Raw genomic sequence first — 23,555 nt, 5'->3', positions numbered from 1 at the left:
ACCCACGAGTCTATTACAGGGATCAGCAGAGCACGGAAAGGCACTGGAAGCAGATGAGCAAAAAGTTGATTTCACGCAGCCCAAGCAAAGCAGCTTCAGGAGAGAATTACGCGGGATTCTCAAGGAATCTCTTGAGCTACCCCAAGAGACATAAACATCTGGGTATTTAAATAATGTGTTCAATGACCGGGTGCTCAACAGAAGCAGAGTGAACTTGGTTTAGGAGGTTTAAACATCCAAATACCCTCAGGGAGACCCCAATATGCTCAGGTAGACCCCAATATGTGACACAAACATCTCGTCCCTCGCACCTACACCGCCGTCCCTTGCACCAACACCCCAATACCTGACACCTACAGCCCATACCTCACACCTACACTTCAACATCCCATACCTACGCCCCAGTACCTGACACTTATACCCTATATCTCACACCTACACCCCAGTACCTCACAGCGACACCCCAATACCCAGCATCTACACCTCGTCCCTCCCACCTACACCCCGGGAGTCCCTCACACTGACGCCCTGGTCCCTTGCACCGACACCCCAATACCTGACATGTACACTCCGTACCTCGTACCTACGCCCCAAGACCCAACACCTACACCCTATACCTGACACCCACACCCCAATACCTAATACTTACACCCTGTATCTCACACTGATACACCACTATCCGATGCCTACACCCCAATACCTGACACCTACACCCCAATATCTCACACCTACATCCCAATACCCGACACCTACACCCCGGGCTCCCTCACACCGACGCCCCGGTACCCGCCACCCCCCCCCCCCGTACCTTCGAACCTCCTGCCGGCACCGTAGTCCCCGGAGCAGGCCACCTCCACGAACCTGTCCCGCACCGCCTCGCTGCCGCGGGCCAGCACCTCCGCGCCGCCCTGCCGGCCGCCGGGGAGGCTCCAGCCCAGAAGCCCACCGACGAGGACGGCGGAGCCGAGCAGGGCAGCCCCGGGGGCCGCTCCCCTCAGCGCCCAGCCCCGTCCCGTCGCCGTCGCCGTGCCGGGGGCCCGGCCCTTGCCGCCCCCCGGCCTCCGCCGCTCCCCCCCCGGCCCCGCTCGCCGCTGCGCCGCCATCGCGGCCTGCCCTGAGCGATGCGCTCGGCTCCCCCCCCCCCGCCTGCCAGGGGAGAGCAAGCGGCTGCCGAGCAGCTCCCCCCCCCCCCCCCTCCACCCGCACCGGAGCCGCTGCCGCAGGGGGACGCGGCCGCCCAGGCCGAAGCGATGGAAGCGGAGCCGCGGCGCAGGCAGGAGCAATCGAGAGCGGAGCGGCCATGGCGGCCGGCGGGCTGCGGCAGCGCCTGGTGCACCTGGACCTGAAGGGCGCCCCGCCGCGAGCCGCTTACCTGGGGCAGGTGAGGGGGGGCCGGCCCTAAACCCGGCCCTAAGCCCTAAAGCTCTAAACCCGGCCCTAAAGCCCTCAATCCGGCCCCAAAGCCAGCTCTAGAGCCCTTAACTCGGCCCAAAAGCCCTAAACCCGGCCTTAACACAGCCCTAAAGCCCTAAACCCAGCCCCAAAGCCGGCCCTAAAGCCCTAAGCCCTAAAGCAGGCCCTAAAACCCTAAACCCCGGCCCTAAGCACTAAACCCGGCCCCAAAGCCAGCCCTAAAGCCCTAAACCCAAACCTAAACACAGCCTTAAAGCTCTAAACCTAACCTTAAAGCCCTAAACCTAGCCCTAAACCCGGCCCCAAATCCTAAAGACAGCCCTAAAGCTGGCCCTAAAGCCCTAAACCCTGGCCCTAAGCCAAAAGCCCTAAACCTGGCCCTAAGCTAAAAAGCTATAAACCCCAGCCCAAAGCTCTAAAGCCCTAAACCCAACCCTAAGCCCAAACCCCCCCTGCCGCAGGTGCTGCCGCTGCTCCGTGCCCTGGGCGCCACAGGGCTGCTGCTGGAGTATGAGGACACCTTTCCCTACACGGGGCCGCTGGAGCCGCTGCGGGCACCACACGCCTACAGGTAGCACTGGGAGGACTGGGGGACACTGTGGGATCAGCCCGGCTTGGTCCTCACCGTGCCCTGTGTCCTCCGTCCTGCAGCCGCCAGGAGCTCCGGGAGCTGCTGGGCCTCGCCAAGGAGCAGGGGCTGGAGGTGGTGCCGCTGGTGCAGAGCTTCGGGCACATGGAGGTGAGTGGAGGCAGGCCCCGAGGGGGGCTTCAAGGGTCCGAGATGGGGCACGGCTGAGGGTTGCGGGGACCCCAGAGCCTGCTGAAGCCACCTTCACCTCGGTTTTCTGCTGCAGTTCGTGTTGAAGCACAAGGAGTTCGCCCATCTCCGCGAGGTGAGGATGTTTCCCAACGCTCTCAACCCCCACAAGGAGGAGTCGCGGGCGCTGGTCAAAGCCATGATCGATCACGTCATGGCACTGCACGAAGACTTGAAGTGGTTCCACATAGGATGCGATGAGGTGGGACTTTTCTGGAGCCGGGAGGTTTTTATGGTGGGCAGCGGAAGCGAGGGTTGAGGCTTCTGTGTTTCAGTGGTGCCCAAGCCGTGTGCGGGTGGAGTTCTGGGGACAGGAAGCACCAGCACGAGCCAGCGTAGAAAAGGCTTCAGTGCTAAGCCATTCTGGGAGCTTGGGATGTCATTCCTATTGACCAGCTGTAATTCCCAAATGAAAATTAACCAGGTGAATAAAATAACAGAAACTTAAATACATATCCATCCTAATGGGCCCAAATCTGCTACATAGGTAGGAGTAAATATGCTTTGATATGCTTTGACCACTCTTGGAGATGCTCCCAAATCACTTCTAGATTCACGTACAAATAATCTCCAGGACAGGAACCTCACTTTAATTCAGAACCTTATGGGTTTCTAGGTTTCTTGAACTAAGACTGGTGAGCGATTCTTGCAAGACAAACCATCCAGAACCAAATGCAGCATGCCTTAATTTGTATAGGAATCATGTAGGTATTTTAATTCATATAGAAAGCTTCCCTTACGCGATGTATTTAGTCCAGACCAGCGTCTCCTGCAGACCGAATGCTTACAGTGTCTCCAACACTGAGATGTGCTTTGAAATATGTCCACTCAGTGTGTTACGTCAGTGCAAGAGTTTTTGAGTATTGTATGATTCAATGATACTGTGTCAAGCTCGTCCCCCTTCCTGTGCAGGAAGCCAGGATTATTTGTTTGATGTTTCAGGTCTACTACCTTGGTGAAGGAGAAGAGTCAAAACAGTGGCTGCAACAACAAGAGAACACACCAGAAAAGTTGTGCTTATCCCATATAAAAGCAGTTGCAAGTTGTATGGCCTCATCCTACCCCACTGTGACTCCCATCGTGTGGGATGACATGCTTAGAGGGATAAGTGAGGAAACGTTGGCAGGTGTGTGACCAGTGATGGGGTGAGTCATTTTGTAGCATTCAAAAAAGTCCACACAGTTGATTGAGACAGATTTGCTGTTAGCTGAAAAATAATTTTTAAAAAAATCTGAGAATAACTGAGATATGGTCCAATAAACTCAGGAGAAGAGACATTTAGTCCTTGGCAATCCCACAGACATGATCAAATCTCATTATGTATGCACGTTAGTTTTCTATATGGTAATACACAGGTAATTAACAAAAACAGTCATCATGCAGTGGTTGCCATACATTCTATTTTCTTTATCCACTCAAGAAAAGCTGGTCTTATCTTAAACTTCTGTGCTGTATACCACTTTCTAATGTTCATTGCTGCTCTGTGCAGCGTCTGGTTCCCGTAGCACAGGTTCAGAAGGAGAAGCCATGACCCTGTGAGTGTCTTTGACAGTACAGTTGATCACAGCAAACTTAATGAGGAACTCCAATACTGAATTGTGGAATAGCTCCACAGCCTCAATGTCATGGGCCTCATTTGTTGAAAAATGTGCAAATACTACTGAAAGTTGAGTGGTTCTGATATAGATGGAATTCCAGTATTTTTCACCTTAGGTGTGTGCTCAGAACAGATTTAGACAGTACCATGAAGAGCCATACAGCTCCTCCAGCATTGATTGACCTACTCATGGCTTTCATGGTGGGAAATCATCCAAAAATAATCCAGATGGACCCCTGCAGTTTCCACAAGAGAAGCACAGCATCTAGCTACGTGTGCTCAACTGCCACAGGCAATAGCAGTCTAAAACTAAAATAATATACAGTTAAAATACTGAATTTTTGCACAATTTTACTGCAGCTTCTCCAGGAGTCAGTGTTTCTCATATTTAAAACTAGTCAGACAGTTGATTATAAACGGAAGCTAAATGTGTATCTTAATTTGGACTTTCAAGGCACCTTGAAAAGCTAAGTTCTCTGCAAACAAAGCTTAAACAATCCCTAACTTAAAGGGTGAATACTCCCTTTGAATTTAGCCAAAATCTTGCATGTACAGTTTGCAGCTCTACCAGTTCAACCCAGCAGGTATACTAATAGATTCAAGAGCCTGAGAACAAGATAGGCTTGGGACAAATGGCATTGCCAATTAATTGTCACTGATGATCCACATCAGTGGTTTCAAGACATTGTAGGTTTTGAGGACCCTGACGTGAATTTTCATGTTTAAAGTCTTGGCCAGGCTGAAAATATATATGGGCACTTGAACTGTACATGAAGAATTTCAGTGACAAGCCATAGTTTGTTTTAGTTATGCATTACTGCACCAATAATATGTATTTAGTTCTCATCTTTAATGGGCCATTGTTTATTATTTAGAAGAATTCTGTTCCTTTCAGAGTCTGGAGTCCCACAGCTTGTGCAGCCTATGATCTGGGACTACGCAGCAGACCTGGATGCGGAGAGCAAAGGTTTGTACTCTGCTGAGCTGCTTAGAAGAAGAGTTCTGTTACTTGATTATTAACTATCATTCTAAGCTTTCTTTAAAAGTCTCCATTGTGCCTTTTTGGAAAAACAACAAAAAGTCTGATCAGTGCTAATCCTTGAAGGGAAAAAAATGTGTTATGCTAGTGGAGAAGGTGGTCATCTTGTGTAGATACAGTCCAGAGATGTTTTCAAAAGAAAAAAAAAACAGCTTTGCAGCCCTTATTATGCAAGAATTCTTGCGAACTACTTTAAGGCAGCAGACATTCCCCACTGAAAGAATAGGAGCTGATTTTTGGACAAGTAGAGGATACTTGCCCACCTCTTCTCCATCCTATGATGCATTTAATAATTGTGTATTACCAGCAAAAATGACTCAGTAGACCTCATGGCTCCTTCTCCACCAGAACAGTTCAGAGCCCAGAATTCCTGTTAACTGGAGCATTACAGTCAGGGCTGAAGCTGGAGAAAAACCATATCTGAGAAGTGTTCTTTCGTGTCTTATTTCAGTGCTTCTTGTAGAGAAATATCGTAGATGTGGTTTCTCCAAGGTGTGGTTTGCCAGTGCTTTTAAAGGAGCTACAGGGGTGAATCAGTCTCTAACGCTCATTGGACACCACTTACAAAACCATCTTCAGTGGCTGAAAGTGGCAAGAAGTACCCCCACCGATGTGCTTCAAGGTATCGCGCTGACCGGCTGGCAAAGGTAAGCAGTATCTTTTTTAATGGTTTCAGGGATCACGTGGAAGCAAACTTCCACCCAAAAACTCTGAGAGGTAGAAGGAAGTTGGGCATTTACAGAGGAGCTTTGCAACACTGCAGTCCTTCTTGCTGGTTATGCTCAGTTGGGTAAAACCGAGCAGTAAAGTGTGAATTTTAGAATTCCAGCCAACTGCTACAGGCTTTATCAGCAGAAGCAACCTGTTGGTGTACACCAACAGTAGCAGATTGGTTCTGAAGGCTTGAATGTACTTTGTGCCACCTTGGACTGCTTATAAACAGCATTGTGACACTTCCACCCGCAAATTACATTCTTCACATAACACCCCAATTCTTAACATTTGGAGTAACGAGTAAAAAGGATGCATTAGATTTTAAAACAAAGAAATGATTTTACCTCAGACATGGAAGATGTCTCTCAAGTGATTGTGTTCTAACTGCACGGGACAAAAGAATTTAAATGCAGCTCAACCTATACAAACTCTCACAGCCCTGTTGAACTCTTGAATAGCCAGCAGTATTCCTTAATAACTCTTTCCAATACCTAATTACTACCAAAAAAGAGTCATAGTTAACAGTCCAGTGTGAAGCTAAATGTCTAATGTGGATTCAAAAATAGAAGGAAGTTACGAGAGGAGTTTAGAGTAAGGGAGTAAAAGGTTTTAATGCTATAGTCAAGAGGTCTAAGGAAATACCAGAGAACTGAATTCCAGTGGGTGGTTCTAAATTTGGCTTGAGCATCACATGTTTGGTATCTGTTCTAATTAGTAGAACAGGAATATGTAGCATTTCAGAGATGGAAGATACTTTCTCCAAGACAAACTGATTTTCTAAAGCTGTTTGATTTTTGGTGATTGAAATATTAACAATTCCCACAGCTTTAGTATGTTCTAATACTGGAATGTCTAATTAGTAAATGTTTTCTTTTTTAGGTATGATCACTTCTCTGTTTTGTGTGAGCTTTTCCCTGTGGCAATTCCATCATTGGCCGTATGTCTGCAAGCACTAGAGAATGGTACAATGACAACTTTATTCTCTCTGAGCTAAAGCCTAACGCAAGAGTGAAATAACCTTGCCCTCAGGTTGGCACAGGCTTATCACATTTTGAGGTGGTTTGACAAGACGATCATGTTCGAAATTACAAACAATAGGTTATGCATTTCACAGGTCTGCAGTATGGGAGTAAGGAAGTCTCAGCATGTATGTGAAAATAGCCATAGTATGCTAATTATTTGTTGCATTTTAACCTGCAAGTCATCACAGAATTCTTCATTCATACTGGAAAAATTAAGAAACTGAATTGTTTATTTGAAAACTAATTTGAAACACCGCTGGTACATAAGTGAGACTAATTACATTTAGACGTTGTTTACATGTAAAAGTTAACTAATCCATTTTCTTAAAACTAATCTAAGAAGCGTGGTAAAAAAAAATCCTGTAGTTTCTGGCTTCTTCACAGGCAGTTGCCAATAGAATATTTGTCTTTCCATGTTTCTTTTCAAAACAGAAAACCACAACCTACTTACATTTAACTAAGGCACTAAAAATGTTAAGTACCCTGAATGGAAAGATAATAGCTTGGAAGTGCTTCATGTAGCACAAGAAGCCCCGTGAAAGACAACCTACTCACCATAGCCCCCAAGTTTTTTCCTTGTTCTCTTTCCATTTTACCTTTTAAAAATTCTTCATCCGAGGGGGAACTAGTAGGCCAATGCTGAATACTCCAGGAAAAAAAAAATACTCTTTAAAAACATTTTGGTTGCTTAGGCTCCTTTTGTTTACTTCTACTGTCTTCTGCCCAGGTGGCTATTCTGAAACGGTTAAAGAGAATGTGGAAAAGCTCCTGGGAATGCCCAATCTGGAAATTGATACTTTCATGAGGTAAAATTCCAGCTGCTGGATTCGGATACTTCTCATTGCATGGTAAGTTCAGAAACTAATGTTCTCTTTGGACAGCACAAGTCTGGGGACCTTTCCTGGGAGCACTATTCTTACCCTGGTGACACAAGTTAGTTTCTACCTCAAGTCGTCTGTGGACGAACTTCTTGAAAGGAACAGGTAAAAATGTTTACTTTGATTCTGTCTGCAGGAGTGTGGGGGCTATTTCATCTAGAAATTAGCCATATATTCAAGGAACTCCAGCAAGGTGACCGATCACTGAAACATCAAGTTCTACCTTTCAGGCATTGCATCCCTATATATTGACACCTCAGCAGAACATACTTAAAGTATTTCAGTTGCATTCCTAAACACTCTGTGCTTATTTCAATAATCAAGTTTTGTTGAATTAGAACTTACTGCTCTTTAAACTAAAAATGAACGCTTTTAATTGTATGGTTACAGAAAAAAGGAACTTGAAACTTACCTTTGAACAGGTGATCAGTTATTGTCATCTGCCACTAACAGGCTTTTACAAGCTAGCTCCAAAGACAGAGTTAAATTTACTTACTCCTGAGGCGTTATCCCAAGTTGTGACATAAAGCTAAAGCTCTATCACCTCCTTCTCAGCCTACAGAGGCATTGCTGCTTGTTTCGAAAACTGTTCATTCTAACATCCATTTTCAGATATGTCACAGGCTGGTTCAGTCCCTACCACAGAAAAAGGAAGATTATTCATCCTATAATAATGCATCATTTTCAGCCAGATGCAATAAGGTAACACCACCTATTTTACATTCGAGGGGAAAAAGTCTAATATTTCAGGCAGGCAAGTTCATTCTGCTTTGAATTCTTGCCTTTTTCTATGTTTACTCCAAAAGCATCGAAGGAAATCAATCAGTATGATGTGCTCATAATACAGTTTTAAACAGAAGGGCACATTTATCTTAATCTGCCTTCTGTTGAACAAGTTTATTGAACACAAGTACAAAATTAGTCTTCAGAACACCCTCCCTTGTATGTGTCATTACCTAAGGAAATTACCAAGATTAATGGTGCTTAAATACAAACAGCATCAGCTTTTTGCCATCTGCACAGAATCAAATCCCTTGAGCTCCTCTAGCGAATGCTGCTTCTGCAAAGTCATCCTAAGAACTGTATCCCCTTTAAAAGTCCCAGTAAGCTAGGCCTCCATTGAGGCAGAACTTTCTTGCACGTGATTGTTTTTTTCGTTCTGATTTTTGGTTAGTCTTCTGTCAAAGTGGAATGCCGTGGTGCAAGACCTCCAAGCAGCCATGGAACAAGTTTTCCACAACAGTACTGTAGAGGAGTGGATGGAGGAGAACGTCCACCCCAGCCTACAAAAGCTGCAACAAGTGGTGGATGATTTAGACAAAGCAATAAAAGCACAAACCTAGGTGTGTTCCAATTAGTCTGTTTTATTCCTTGTGAAATGACTAGTGGATATCTGCAACTAATCAGATAGCTAGTTTGTCATCTGAAGAGCTGAAGCAACAACTGATTAAACAAAAGTGCACTGAGGGCAAAAAGGAATTTTTCAGGGTAATAAATGAAAATTAAGAGGGACTTGCAGCCTGACATTGCTGAGCCTTAAACCTGTCCTGTCAGATTTGCTCTCCTTGCATACCAGAAAGGAGTGGGGCAGAATTTATCCATATTTACAAGGCAGAAGGGAAAAAAAACTTTCCCAAATTCAGTACATCTGCTGCACTGCAGCATTGTCCAACTTTGAACCATGAGCAGTCTGCTGAATGAGGGGAAAAAGGCTAAGTTAACATTGTTTTAGTTTTGAACTTTCAATAAGCTACAGTAAGATACGTATGGACTATACATATAGCAAGATATATGCAGACTTAACTGGAACATTAAGATAATCACAAGGGAAAGTAATAAGAGTCAGGTAGTTAAGTACACTGCCATGCATACTCAGAATAGTCTGTTTGCTTCCTTATGAGTCTTACTTTGGGAGCACAAGTATGGACATTTTCTTGGAACTATTATAAAATGAGCATAGCTCTATATGCATCAAGTACAAGAACTATAGCATAAGACATCTTTAACTTGTAACTCTCTAGGAAATTAGGTCCCTATGATTTTTAGATAGAGATACACAACTGCCCTGTAAGCCTTAATTACAGAAGTTGCATACCTTAAGATCTTAAGGAGTTAAACTTATTTTACTCTAATAAATCCTTTGGTATGCAAAATGTGTTGAAATTTGCCTTTGTTTTGCATATGGTACGTTGGTTTGGTTTAAAGAGGAAAAATGCACATCTATGCACCAGTGGAGAGTTGGTTGCATTAGCTTATGTGAAAATGTGTAAATGAAAGCAGGGTCAGGAACAAGTTAGGTAGGGGTGCTTCATCCACTCTGCTCTCCTCCTCACCCAGCAGGTCTGTGCCAAGTGGTAGTTTAGACATCCATCAATATTAATACATTTTAATTACAGTCAATGAAAAAGACTAGTGACATAAAACAAGTTAAAGTTGATTTTATCAATGGACTTTTATTTTTAATAGAAAAAGACAAACATACAAGGCCTTGCTGAAAGTCTAGTTGCATATTAAAGTAAAAAAGCTATTTCTAAGTATTTTCCAGAAGTATTTCTGCCTCAGCAACCTACTACAGTGTCAGAACTATCACTTATTTAGTATGTAAGCCAGCTTGGGTTTTCTTATTTCTGTAACTTCATGAATATAGCACAAGAGTCACATTTCTAGTATATGGCATAAATAGTTTGATTTTCTTTGAAACCAAAGAAGTGGTCCTAGTTACTGAAACATCTCATTTGGGGAAATACAAGAATATTAGAGCATAGCTTAGATAATGCAACTTTCTCCCTTTGTACAACATGAAGTCTAAGCTTCTGTTCAGTGTGACTATTAAGGCCACAATCTCTCCCAACCGTATACAAGCAATTAACTTCAAATGTGCTACTCAAGTTTAAGCTGAAGCATCTGCCAAATGGATCTTCTGATAGTTATATTGAAAAGTGTTATTTATAGAAAGTGTTTGGTTTATGGGGCAGTGGGGTAGATGTAATTTAACATGTTATGCAGACTCCAAAGTGTACTTAAGTCATATGTGAACTACAGCTGCCTGATCTCAGGTTACTAGACATCCTGAGGTACAAAAAGCTTGAATACATCTCTTGTAATACTGTTCTAGGAGTACACTAGCCACAACTAGTCTTTTACTCACTCCTTTTAGTACCGCAACTTTACATCAGGCACACACAAAGCTACATTTACTGAGCCTTTTAATATGCTAGACCCAAGAGAAGTTGAGAAAACCAACAAATTTCAACAAAACACTGACAGTGACAAGAAAAGATGAGAGGACAGTTGAAAAGAGTGAGGCAGCTGAGGCACTCTGGAGGAGAGCAAGGCCAGAACAGAACCTGTCCTGAGTTAGCCCCTGTTCTGAGCAGTTCAAGCTACGTCACAAGTCCGCAAACACTGCCATTACCAAATCCATGTGAACTGCAACTTGCAAGTTATTTTTCCATGCACAGTTAATGCAAAACATGGAAGTCTGGTTATCTGGCTACGTCTCCCAGCTACAAAAGACAAACAGTTTTACCAAGACAGTTCAAAACCTGAATCGAGAAACACACAGTCAAGAAATACACAGATTGATACACATTCACCTATGGAATCCAAGGACCAAGTTGCATTTACTTGCACAGTAGGTTGGTTTCACCTGCACTGTAGGTTGGTTTAATGATATATTAAGCTCCCAGTTGTACGTATCACGTCAGTAGTGTCCAACATATGGCCTGCAGGCAGAACCCACAGCATTTAAGGAATTCTGTCAGCCTCTGTTGTTAGCACAGTCTACAGAATTCAGGTTCTCATTTGAAACTGTTTTAGATCATCCCTGCCTATGGCAGGGGGGTTGAAACTAAATGATCTTTAAGGTCCCTTCCAACCCAAGCCATTCAATGATTCCATTCTGTGATTCTAGATTTTGTGGGAACAGAGCTGCCATGTACAAAACAAACAGTACAGGGAGGATCACACCAACTGTTCTAAATGAAAGACAGGTGTTTCAAAATACTCCTCCTACATACAGCATTCCAGTCCTCTCTTCTCTTGCCTGCCTACTATCAGTAGGAAATTGGAGGGTGAGAGGAACGCTGCAGAACACCTTAAAGGAGCTGATCATTGGACATCAACTAAAAATGCGACTTATTCCACAGAATGTATTACAAGCTACCTAATACCTTACAGTAGGTCTTGCCCCTTTCTGGAAATTGAGTTTCTTACATTTTAGCTTAGTCTTTATATAATATTACATGATACCTAAGTACATAATGCTAACATCCAGAATGTACAGCAAGCTAGATGAACAGAAGAACTCAGCAGAAGTAGGGCACATGATACAGTATAGGATTAGATCAATAGAAATACCTTCATAAAAACAGTTTATCTGGAAAGCCAAAACATGTTGTGTATTTTTCCCTGTGACATTACCTCTCATGGAAATATAAAAAAAAACAGTGAAATCAAGATCAAATGCAGGTAGTTTTGGCCATTTCATCCGCTTAATGGTCAAATCTGTAGGTTCAGAATATTAAGTGCAATGCACAGGCACACCATGTACTCCTGCTGAATATCCTTGCTACTAAACAGGTATCTGTAGGTAGAGCCCTCTTACTTACATTATACCATTAAATACCTAGTTCTTACAGTATTTACTCTTGGAAGTCCTTAGAACACTTGACGCTCATTTTACATAGTGGTGAAAAGTTTTCCAAATGCCAAATCTCATTCTCCTCTCCAGATTAAGTATTACTGAGGGTACATATTAGAGTGGATTTAAATGAAGATCTCTCTAAAGTGTTATATTCTGCTTTTTATTTTATAACAGGTTTGAGGATTTGTAGTTTACAGCTGTGCTTTAGAATAAAGGTCAAATATGGTTAATTAGCTGCAACCTATTTTCCCACATTAGTACATGGCAGCTTCCTAAACCTAGCAATGTGGGGGTGGAAATTAAAAGCCAAAGAATTAGCCAACCAATTTGGAGGACTTCACAAGCACATCCATTAGCAAAGGTCTTTGATACCAACATGGCTACAAGTTTCTCATATTTAATACTGATAGACCTGGTTCCGTGCCACAGTCAAGCTGCATCAAAAGCAGCTCTCTCCCTGTTACACTTTTGATTAACCTTTCAAAGCAACAACAGTAAGAGCATGTCTGTCTCACAGCTCACATAAATGGCTGGAAGCAAAAGCAGAAGCACGGTACAGCCTGTCTTTGGTCAGATAAGCATGTGCACAGTTTCTTAGAGCTGGAACATGCTATGTGATCTGGCTTCTACTGAAATCATTTCGTAGCTTTCACTTTAAGAGGTAGAGTGCTTTGAAACAGGAATGCAGGTTAAGCCCTGAAGAAATTGTTGATAAAAGATGTATAACTGCTAGCTAAAGGTGAAGGCAGACCACTCAGTTACCTGGTAGCCCATTCAGATCTCCTTGAGGAAACTGTACTACAACTATTTTCTAAGGCAGGTCTTAAAACCATACAACTCCTCACACAAGCTGATCAACTTCAATACAAGCAATTTTAGCATGCTAAAGGAACCTGCAACTCATTACAACTTTTGTCTTACCGTACTGACATGTTGATATAGGCACAATAAAGTTTTAGTTCTAGCAAAACATCTTGACTAATAGAGGTAGCTTTAACTTGGAAAAAGTACCTTGGAAAGTCTATTTATCTATTTGTAAAACCATAGGTCAGAACAGAGGACAGTACAGAGTAATACATGGGCACAAGCCAAACATTAGATATATCCCAGCTATCTTAAAAAAAGCTAAGTTATTATTTACCATTTCAAGTGAGGAAATATTAAACAAATCTAGGCTGCAATGTATGACAGTCCTTTCCCTACCTAAAAGTAACATGTGCTTTTCTCCTTTCTAAATACACAGTTAAAATAGTAAAAGTTTAAGTCTAGAATGAGGCTACTCTATCTTTGAGTAGTCTATGCCCAGAAGTTAAACAGAACAGGATTAAGTCAGAGCATGTCAAAGACTGGATGATCAACCTGATTGTTCTGTGGTTATTATTTATGGCTCCTTGGCAAGTCCAAGAGAAGACAGGGCAATCAGTTGATCAACCTGATGTTTAGAATCCAGACAGTCACTCACATTTTGATTCCCACTGGTATCTAATGGCAAGTCAGTAGTAGAGAATATAAAAGTGCCACTACCCTGCATCACCTTGTTGTATATATTAAGCTGCTTAAAAACCATTTAGCAACATATTCCATCATATGCAATACTTCAAGGAAAACCTCAAAGCATTGTGTTATGAATTACAAGTTCAACTATTCTGTATTTCATATACTGTACCTGCAGCAGATGTTTGCAAGTAAGTGGAAGTTTTCATCTGTATCTCCACTTCATTAATGGAAAAGTAATAAACAATTTCAAACCAACACATTAATAAATAACCATTCCTAAACGTGTTAGATGAGCTGACAAAATTCAGAAGACAGCAACGTCCACATTCAGGAACTAAGTCAAAGGAAGAAATAAAACAATTTGCTTTGGACTCTACAATGGCATTATTGGGAGTGTGGATCTTGAAGCAGTTTAGCACTGTAAGAGGTGCCCTAAGACAGATTCCTCCCATTGAAAATGCACATGTAGATAAATGCCCTGGTCAAGACTGAGGAATTTCTTTCTGAAGAATCAGCATATTTTCCAGATGTTTGGAAGTCTCTGCTTTCTTCAGCTCGTGACAGTATTAATATTCATCCTGTGGTTCATCAGCGTCACTAGCCTCTGTTTCGCTGCTCTCATAGAGATCTTGTTGGCTCGCTACTCTGTCCAATTCCAGAAAACTAGTAATGAGCTTGGCAACTGCTTCCACATCACTGTGGAAAGGAAGAAACAGTGTAAGAGTTAATGAAATTGTAGTGCTGATGAAACAAAAACAGGCACACTAATTCTTGAGAATCACTGGTTGAAGGACCAGTCAATATATGGCATAGAGCATGACTGATAGCATCCCACGTGTGAAGGCATGCAAAGCCAAGCAATTACTACTGCGTCAGAATACATCAATCCTTTTTCCACAGGCCCTGCTGCAAGATTCCTTGTGAGGTGCTGCTTTTATTATCAGTCCTTTGGCAACAGATGATTACACTGTTTTCAAAATAATCAAATTAATTAATCTGCCATTGCACAGCTGAGCCGTGAACCAGGCATGCAGTACTAAGGCATCTTAAATACCTAAATATGATCAGTCTCCTGATCAGGATGGTATTACAGATGTCTGCAACTCAGAGCATCAAAGGGTTTAAAGAAGTTGAACTGAACAACACAAGGTAACATCAGCATGCATAATAATGGAGCCAAGATGACTGTCTCAATAGTTGGCAGTTAGTCCATGTGATTGGTATTTCCTATCTTATACTTCCAAATTAAAAAAGTCCACACTTCACCTTCTACAGCCCAGCACAGCACTCTGAGTCAGTGGGTGTGAAAATCCAGTGATAAACCGTAGCACAACCATGTAACCCTTTCCAAAATACCGCACAGTCTCTTCTTCCACATCCACATCTCTGATCTCATGCAGTAGAGCCACCACTGTAAACAGATGTGAAAAATAAAGTCTATTACTACCATTCCTGTAAACTCTCAGCACTGCTACTACTGACTTGTGGGACTGGAACTCAGTTCGTGAGCACTATTGCTCTGATCCCATACAACTAGCACTCTTACAATACCAAGCAATTGCTGAGCAATTCAGGCAAAACAAATGCGAACAGCAGACAGGAACTGCATGAAGTTCAAAGGGAAATGTGAATCTTGTACCTGGGCAAGAACAATCCCAAGCACCAGTACAAGCTGGAGGCCAACCAGCTGTAAAGCACCTCTGAAGGAAAGGCCCCAGGGTCCTGGTGGACAAGCTGAAGGAGACAGCAACATGGCCTTGCAGCAAAGCCACCCAGCAGTGCCCCAGGCTGCCTTTGCAAGAGCACTGCTAGCAGGTTAAGGGAGGTGATTATTCCCCTTTATTCAGGCCTGCTGAGACTATATCTTGAATGTGGTGCCCAGTTCCAGACTCCCCACTACAAGAAGGACAGGGACAGACGGGAATGAGTCCAGTTAAGGGCCACTAATACAAAGGGCTTGGAGCACCTGACATACAAGGACAGACCAAGAGCTGGGATTCTTCAGTTCTAGAAAATAGAGCCTGGGGAGGCAGAACGGGATCTTCATAAGGATCTGGTAGGAGTACATAGATGGAGCCACACTCTTGTTGTTGTTGCCAAATGACAAAGAAGCATTGGCACTGAAATACAGGAAATGCCACTTAAATATAAAAGATACTGTAAAAGTAGTCAGACGCTGGAACTCTGGACATTTCCACGTCCAGAGAAGGGCTATGAAGCTGGTGAAGGGCCTGGAACACAAGTCTTACAAGGAGCAGCTGAGAGAAACAGGTTTGTTTAGTCTGGAGCAGAGAAGGCTCAGGGGAGACCTTATTGCTCTCTACAACTACCTGAAAGGAAGGTGTGGGGAGCTGGGGGTCAGCGTCTTCTCACAGGTAACTGGTGATAGAACTATAGGGAACAGCCTCAAGTTGTGCCAGGGGAAGTTCAGGTTGGAAATGAGGAGACATTTCTTCTCAGAAAGAGTGGTCAGGCGTTGGGACGGGTTGCCCAGGGAGGTGGTGGAAGCACTGTCCCTGGGGGTGTTCAAGGAAAGGTTGGACGTGGTGCCTGGGGATGTGGTTTAGTGGGTGATGGTGGTAGAGAGGTGGTTGGACCAGATGATCCTGGAGGTCTTTTCCAGCCTTAATGATTCTATATTCCCCAGAGAGGTGGAATCTCCATTCTCAGACACATTCAAACCCCAGCTGGATACAGTCCTGAGCAACCTGTTCCTGTTGGCCTTGCTTTGAGAAATTGCGTGCTCTGGATTTGGCTGCTTACCCCTTTGAAATGGGTTGCATACCATAGGTTAGAAACCCAAGTGTACTTGCTGTATCAACCCATAGATGTATGAACAAAATATATACAGAAGCATAAGATGGACTGGCCACTAGATTCTTTTCTTTTTTTAGTGTGCCTTCACACTTTCCCTAGATGTCTAATTGCTCACCCATCCTCAGTTGTCCATTCTGCAAGATGCAGCATGCCTTCTTGCACGTATCTAAAGATTTGCCTGCTACTAAACCCAAATTAGAACAGAAATCTCAATCCTGGGATCTAAAATTTCTGCTTTTCCACCAGTCCCCATTAGCAAAGCAGGATAGGAAAATATGAACATGCATATGAGCATCCCAAAGGAATGGATCAGACTATTACAGCAAGCCACATGTAAGCTTAGTTATCCTGAATTAAAATGACTAACATGATGTTTTCCAGTACCCCAACCTGAAAAATACTTGGATCCTGAGAGGCAGTTTATGACTTCTGCTGCTTGGAAACAAACAGATGTGGAAACAAGCGTGGCTAGCTGGAGTACAAAACTGCAGAGAATGTTATCAAATGGGTAGGCCTGCATTTCTTGTCAGTCAATCACAGTTGCTACCACAGATATCGCTTTCTCACCTTGTTCATTGCCTCCTTTTGATAAAGTCAGTATTTTTCTGTAGAGGTTGAATGTTTTTAGGCAGACGGTTCCCTTGTTCTTATCAAATATAGCTTCCTGTAAAATTGAAAAATAAAAAACAGTATTAAGAATACCATCAATAGCTAGGCTTCAAAGTACAATACAAATAGCAGTTACATGTGAAAATAATCAGAAGAGTATATAGCTATTTTTAATAGAGACAGTCTTCTACTATTGGGCCATGAAAACCAAAATCTTGCTCTTGGCTTTAACAGGCTTCACCGTATCTCCTACACAACTTCTAGAACCAAGTTAGAGCTGGTTTAACTGCCCCTCCTGCCACATTCTTCATGGAATAAAAACTATGCCTGGAATCAAATCTGAACACTTGGTGCTCCTGTAACTCTCACTTTTCACATATGCATTTGGCTTATTTTGCTCATTTACATGGAGAAAGCCACAAAGCACCTTAGGGCAGGTCTCCCCTTTAAAAAACACTTATGTTTAGCATCATTGTCATGCTTATGTAGTTCAACAATTAAGTGCCCTAATTAATTCTAGTCCTAGTATGGCAATTTCAAAGTGCTTCCTCCAAACTAAAAGCATAAATTGTTTTAACTTCATGATACTAAAGTGCATCAGGCTACCAAAGTCAACACCTGACTGTTTCTGAACCAGCCCAACAGCCTCATTTCCTCAATTTAGCATCTTACCTCCCACTGCTCCAGATTCTGTGCTGCCACAAAGAAACACCCAGCCATGTAGAAGAGCTTCCATGCCAAGCTGTCTGAACAACACAGAAAATGTACAAGTTTAGGATTTTTCTTTCTTTGATATGCAACGTTTTAAGACCTACATGCTCCTTTTAAAGGCAACAAGGAAAAAAGTGGTTTCTCTGATGCAACATTTTTGCCTTTAAGTGTAATGTAAGCTATTTTACAGTGCTTTTCCAAAATAATAAAAGTGGAATTAACTTTTTCCAAAGACTCCATCTACACTGGGCTCCAAACCATGCAGAATTTTAAGTATATGTATTATTGCCAAGGCTGTAGCATCATTACACATCTTTTTTCCCTAAAAGCAAAGGCATCTTAAAAGGCCTCCACAAAACTCTCTCGACTTGCCATTGACTCCCAAACATTAGTGCTGCAGAGGACAAGGGTGAGGGACAACGGAAAGCAATTCACTGAAGCAAACATGTTTCTTCATAAAAGGAAAGTCAGCCCTCTTGACAAACATTTATTTTATGTTATTAAATGTTTACATATAAACAACATGCTTATTCAGACTTTTACTGGCAGGAGAGCAGAACCATGCTCAGAATTGTTTCAGAAAACTTTGTAGCAGTGTCTAAAATGTCTGATATACTTGGTGTCTTAAGCAGCTTTCACTGGACTTAAGCTCTTCCAATAAAAAACATGGACTATATCAGTAGAATATTGCTATATGCTATTAAGCTTTAAAATTTGAGATTCAACAGGATGCAGCAAGAGAATCACAGGACAGCCTACAAAGTAAGTTTCACATATGGAAGAATTTGTCATTTGATGTATTCTCTATTGGCAGTGGGGGAAGCAGCAGTCGCTCTCTGTCCTTTAAAAGTGTTTTCTTTAAAGTTTTGTTTGTTTGTTTGTTTTTAAATAATCTGTGCTACTGATGACCTAACAGTTTCCAGAGAAACAGAGCACTTCCAAAGGCAACACAATCATTTCATTATGGTGGCAAACCATCATGATGTGACTTCCAGGAGAGCTGTGAGGACCAGCTAATCACATTTTTAAAACACACTGAAAGCAAACATGCCAGAGTACTAAACATCAGGCACAGGCAACAATTATTATTGGATTCTAATATTCACACCACAAAGCATGACAGGTACCTATACTGCCTTTATGAGGCCAGACAGAGCCGCACGGAGGAGTCAAAGACAGATCAACAGGAAAAACAGTTCTTAAAAAATGACAGGCCATTACCTGCACTGTAATAAGCAGCAGCCAAGCCTATGGAGGCTATTCCTAAAATAAGAGGAGAGAATTAGAACAAGCAGCTCATAGCACCGAAGATCCCCTGAAAACATACGAATATTCAAATTAAAGCAATTACTTTTCAGAATACTTTTCAAAAAATGGACTTGCAATTGCAACTCTGATTACTATACAAGAGTCAGTTATTTGTCTCTGAACTCAACATAAAAATCCCCCATTCTCTATATAAAGAAATTAAGAAGCATAGGCAACTGAGATCAAAAATAAAAGGTAGTAACAGAATCGAAAACAGGATTTCAGAGGGACTCTCAGTCTAATCATTGCACCATACTTCCTCTCGAGCACAGTACAGCTTTGAGTATGCTAGCATTTACGTTCATCATGTTTACACTACAAAGGTTATTCTTCCCCTCTTAAGTGCTGTGGAGCCAAAAGAAGAGTTGTGCAATAAAGTTGTGTCAGAGGCTACTAACTGCTTTCTTCCATTCAGGAGGAAGCTGTGGCAGAGTGACTCCGCAACTGCAGAGATCTTGTCTCAATGCAGCTTTGACAAACTAGATCACTGAAAACAGCGACAATGTTGTAGTGTTAATGCAGTGGGATCTACCCAAGCGGAAAGTAGGATATGCCACATTTCCCCCACAAGCTCTCAGGGTGGTCCTAATAGATACCACCCCTATTTTTTTCTGCATATGCAATACTGTTTAAAAACAGATGGCTTTCAGAACATCATGCACAGCTTCCTATTTCACGTACACAGTGCCATCAAGAGTTCAGTGTTAGCCACATACAAGATCTATCTCTAGCATTGCTCCAGTGCATCCACTGCAGATTCTTTCATTTCTGAGAATCTCAAGTCTTCAATGCAAGTATGGATTCTCTTCAAAAGTTCCAAACATTTATATTGTTCTATGACACAACTTTCTTTTCCTGACCTTTCAAGACTCCCTTAGAATTCAGTCCATGAGCCTCTGAGGTTCTGCAGGTGACAGACTGAAAAATAATCGGTCACAGAGTAAACTACCACACTGAGGAAGAGATTTCAGACTCACTAAGAGACTGCACTAAAGGAAAAGTTCAAGTAAAAATTCTTGTTCCACAAAGACGACACCTGAAACATACACATCTCTCGCTACAGGCTCTTCCAGGAGTTTATTACTTGACCCCTTCCCTTAAAGCAAGCTCTGAAATAAACTGAGGAACACTGCAGTCTTACCAACAAAGACAGACCAAGATCTGATGCCAGGTGACCTCTTCAGATGAAGAAAGGAACTTGTGCGGTTTTCAACCAGCATGTACATCTTCAGAAGAAACTCCAAACAGCCCAGTCTGACTCATGAAACCTTGCTGGACAAAACAGAGAAATAAAAAGTAAAGTTGTTGCTGACTCCAACACTCTCCCGTCTTAGCATTTGTCAGGACTTCTTATCAAGTCTTAACCTAGACTAAGAAAGTGTCCCAGTTTGGGACAGGGCCTTTTTCTCACAGAAATAACAATATGCATGCTTTAAAAAAAGTGCAAACACTCAGGTGGAAGAGACTTGTGTAACAGAAAACTGAACTACTCTCCAAGAAACTTCTTATTTCAGGGATAGAGTTTCTACTCCTTTCTACCACAACCCACTTGCAGAAGGCAATGTGGAAAAACAAGAACTTGAAATGATGTTAGTACTTCACGAATTAACAATTCCTCAAACTAATAAATCAGTGTGTTCTCTGACAGCAAAGTTCTTTGACAGCATCTGTACTAACTGCAAAGGCAGCCACAATGGACTAGGCTAGCAGCTGAAGCAGAACAACACAGCCTTCTGCACTGCACATGCTAGGTCTCATTCCAAATGACAGCACAGCAGGGGTTACAGCCTCAGCCTAACGAAGTGCCAGTGTCATATAATGCCATATACGGCCCTCCACCCTTCAAGCCAAATCCAGAATAGAAACAAATTTCCAGCAATGCTCGACTCTCCAAGCAACATCATGTCTTCAGCCTAAACAGAAAGTAACAGCAGAGATTAAGACAACAGGTACTAATCAAAACCAGTAAGAACTGGACAACCCCATGCAGCACTTTGAGCATCTATTTACTATCTACAGTATAGAGAATTTGACTTCTGACATGACTGTGAGCTCCAGGGCAAAACCCAACCCTACCTTAATACTATCAGCACAGGCGTAGGAACAAATTTGTACCAGATGCAAGGGGCATAAGGACTCACCTGATCTGATCAGAATTGTTGACAGAGAAAGGACAGGCTGCTTACTGCTTCTCTTGCAGTAAGCAAGTAGACACACTCGGCATTACAAAGACCACAATCCAGTAAAAGTGAAACAGAAACGTGATAAGCATTGCATCATAACATTATCAGGGTGTATGTTGGCTTTAATCAAGAATTTATTCTATTCTTTTCTCTTTGTTACAACCTTAATACTAATTAAGGTAGAGGGTTTTAAGCATTTCCCCCAAAAGGGATTTCTAGAAAGAATATCAACTTCTCTGACTGGTGTGTGATGAACCTTAATACTTGTGAAGCATTCTGGGGCTGTAAGACCATTAAACAGCTCATTAATTACTGAGGACAATAAGCACCAATTCCTTCTATTGACTTGGTATTTCCATCATTAAACAGCCAACTCAAATCATTTTGCAGGAGCTTGGCATTAAGAAGGTATTAACTGCATACATATGATATGGCTTTCCTGAAGAATGCCAATATTCAACAGGTCTTTGAATAACCATAAGAAACAGAGCAGGCCCAAGCACATCCAGGCTGACAGAAAAAAAAGTATGACAGGAAAAAAAGTATGCAATTTTTAGTCCTTTAGTTGTCTTGCCATTCTTAAATGCTACATGACACTCCCACAATTCTGCGCAGACTAGCTAGTGTTGATACAAAGCTGCAAGGGATTTGGTTTTCTGTTTAATAAAACTGACTTCGCCAAGTCTTTTCATTTAAATAAAAAGCATATATGACTGATTTCAATCTCTTAGCAGCACATCTGAGAGAATCTGAAACTGAAAGAGAGAAAACTACTTATGTACAAGGCATGCTCCCTCTCCTCCGGATGTTAAGCATGAAATTTTGATTTTCAAATGGCTCCTGTGGGGTGCCCTCTATGTATCTGAATATACTTCTGCATGTACAAAGCAGTTTCCTGCCTACAACCCAAAAAATATCCAATAAGGTATCAAATACACAGAGATACCTGCCAAAAAAAACTGGCTATATTTAACAAAACACACAGGTGAAAACATGACTTATTTACATAGACGTTTAATCCATAAGCGCAAGCTTCTATTATGCCTTTCTTCCCCTCCCATATTCATTCAGGGAAGTCTAATCATGCAAATGCCAGTGTCAGCTTAATGATGACATTCAAACCAGGGGCGTAATCTCACAGACACAGGTGCGTTCAAAGACAGGTGCCTCAGGGAATACAAAGCACAAAAGCACTTTCTAGAAGCCATGCGTAATGAACTAAGTCATGGGCATGCCTTTAAGAACCACTGCAAGTTCGCCACAACAATTTTAAGACCGCAACAGGACACAAGCAGCTCTAAAACTATTTATTGGGTTTGACATTGAACTGATCTCCAGCACCATACAAAACACAGACACATTTCCTCCAGGCTCTAGAACGAGGGTGGGCTTACAAAACCTCCCCACAGCAGCACCTTAAAAGCTTCGCAGCAAACGGGTATCGTGCCAGGACCACGCACCGGGCTGTTTTCCTCCCCTCCCTCACCATCCTCGCCGAGGCCGCTGCCGGGGAAGGGGCCGCAAGGTGCCACTAACACCGACGGAGCCTTCTCTTCCCCTCGGGCTCCCACCTGCCGGCCGCGGCCAACCCGAGCCCTGCGGCCGGGACTCACCCTCGGGCCCAGCCGGCGGGGAGCGGCCCGTGAGGGACGCGCCCGAGGGGGGCATCCCAGGCACCCCCGCCCCACACCGGGCGACGGGACCCCGGCCCCAAAAGCCGCTGCAAGACCCGGGACACACGACACACTTAAAAAAAAAATACATAAAGGACTGATGAGCTCCATCACGAAGCCAGAGCGACTCCTCAGCATCCCGCCCCACCCCACAGATATGCCTCGCCGTGCCACCCTCCGCCTGACGGGGGCTGCTTCTCAGCCCGCCCCGGACCGGGCCAGCGCCCCTTGAGCCCGTACCAGACCATACCCGCGCCTCTCCAGCCCGTACCGGACCGTCCCAGTGCCCCTTCAGCCCGGTTGCCCCACGAGAGGCGCCGCTCCCCACCGCCGTACCTGCCCCCGGCGCACCGCAGCACAGCCGCGCCTCGGGGAGGATGCCCGGCGCCTTCGCTTCCTGCAGCCCCCGACCACAAAGGGCCGCCACCGGGACACGGCGGCGTCTCGTCAGCCCTATGAAGGGTCGGATATGCCGGCGGCCATTTTTAGTGAGGGCAAAGCGGTAGCTAAAGCAACCCGCCCGCCCCGCTCAGGGTGGCTTGGTTTTTGCTAGAGGAGGAAGGGCATCGCCCAAGATGGCGGTGCGTGCCCGTCCTCAAGATGGCTGGCAAGAGGAGGCGTTGTGTTGCTGA

General features: G+C 43.4%; 2 protein-coding genes across 2 annotated transcripts; one reads left to right on the top strand and one right to left on the bottom strand.

The window, feature by feature from the left end:
* The first annotated feature begins 590 nt into the window (after nucleotides 1–590).
* On the top strand, nucleotides 591–20,379 carry HEXD (hexosaminidase D). The gene is made up of 13 exons (XM_066980141.1): nucleotides 591–1,381; nucleotides 1,875–1,984; nucleotides 2,065–2,152; nucleotides 2,268–2,432; nucleotides 3,173–3,356; nucleotides 4,723–4,794; nucleotides 5,318–5,513; nucleotides 6,460–6,542; nucleotides 7,330–7,408; nucleotides 7,484–7,585; nucleotides 8,093–8,182; nucleotides 8,655–16,947; nucleotides 20,131–20,379. The coding sequence occupies exons 1-12, from the start codon at nucleotides 683–685 to the stop codon at nucleotides 8,821–8,823; spliced, it is 2,037 nt and encodes a 678-aa protein (XP_066836242.1). The 5' UTR covers nucleotides 591–682; the 3' UTR covers nucleotides 8,824–16,947; nucleotides 20,131–20,379.
* Nucleotides 9,914–20,339, bottom strand: CYBC1 (cytochrome b-245 chaperone 1). Its single transcript, XM_048075897.2, has 6 exons — nucleotides 20,209–20,339; nucleotides 18,981–19,022; nucleotides 17,721–17,794; nucleotides 17,007–17,103; nucleotides 14,889–15,033; nucleotides 9,914–14,318 (listed from the first exon to the last, which is right to left on the bottom strand). Exons 1-6 carry the CDS (start codon nucleotides 20,291–20,293, stop codon nucleotides 14,189–14,191), a joined length of 573 nt encoding a protein of 190 aa, XP_047931854.1. The 5' UTR covers nucleotides 20,294–20,339; the 3' UTR covers nucleotides 9,914–14,188.
* Nucleotides 20,380–23,555: the final 3,176 nt, after the last annotated feature.

This window comes from Anser cygnoides, chromosome 19 (genome assembly GCF_040182565.1).
Source record: "Anser cygnoides isolate HZ-2024a breed goose chromosome 19, Taihu_goose_T2T_genome, whole genome shotgun sequence".
Classification (NCBI taxonomy): domain Eukaryota; kingdom Metazoa; phylum Chordata; class Aves; order Anseriformes; family Anatidae; genus Anser; species Anser cygnoides.
The sequence above is the reverse complement of the archived record's forward strand: the minus strand, read 5'-3'. Positions and strand labels throughout refer to the sequence as shown.

Excerpts from the sequence above, each read along its gene's own strand:
- HEXD (XM_066980141.1), top strand. The coding sequence starts at position 683 with ATGCCTACACCCCAATACCTGACACCTACACCCCAATATCTCACACCT. Across the intron at positions 4,795-5,317 it reads CCTGGATGCGGAGAGCAAAG|TGCTTCTTGTAGAGAAATAT; the intron begins GTTTGTACTCTG and ends GTCTTATTTCAG. Across the intron at positions 6,543-7,329 it reads TCTGCAAGCACTAGAGAATG|GTGGCTATTCTGAAACGGTT; the intron begins GTACAATGACAA and ends TCTTCTGCCCAG.
- CYBC1 (XM_048075897.2), bottom strand. The coding sequence starts at position 20,293 with ATGTACATGCTGGTTGAAAACCGCACAAGTTCCTTTCTTCATCTGAAG. Across the intron at positions 19,023-20,208 it reads ATCTTGGTCTGTCTTTGTTG|GAATAGCCTCCATAGGCTTG; the intron begins GTAAGACTGCAG and ends CTCTTATTTTAG. Across the intron at positions 14,319-14,888 it reads GCTGTGCTGGGCTGTAGAAG|TGATGTGGAAGCAGTTGCCA; the intron begins GTGAAGTGTGGA and ends TCCTTTCCACAG.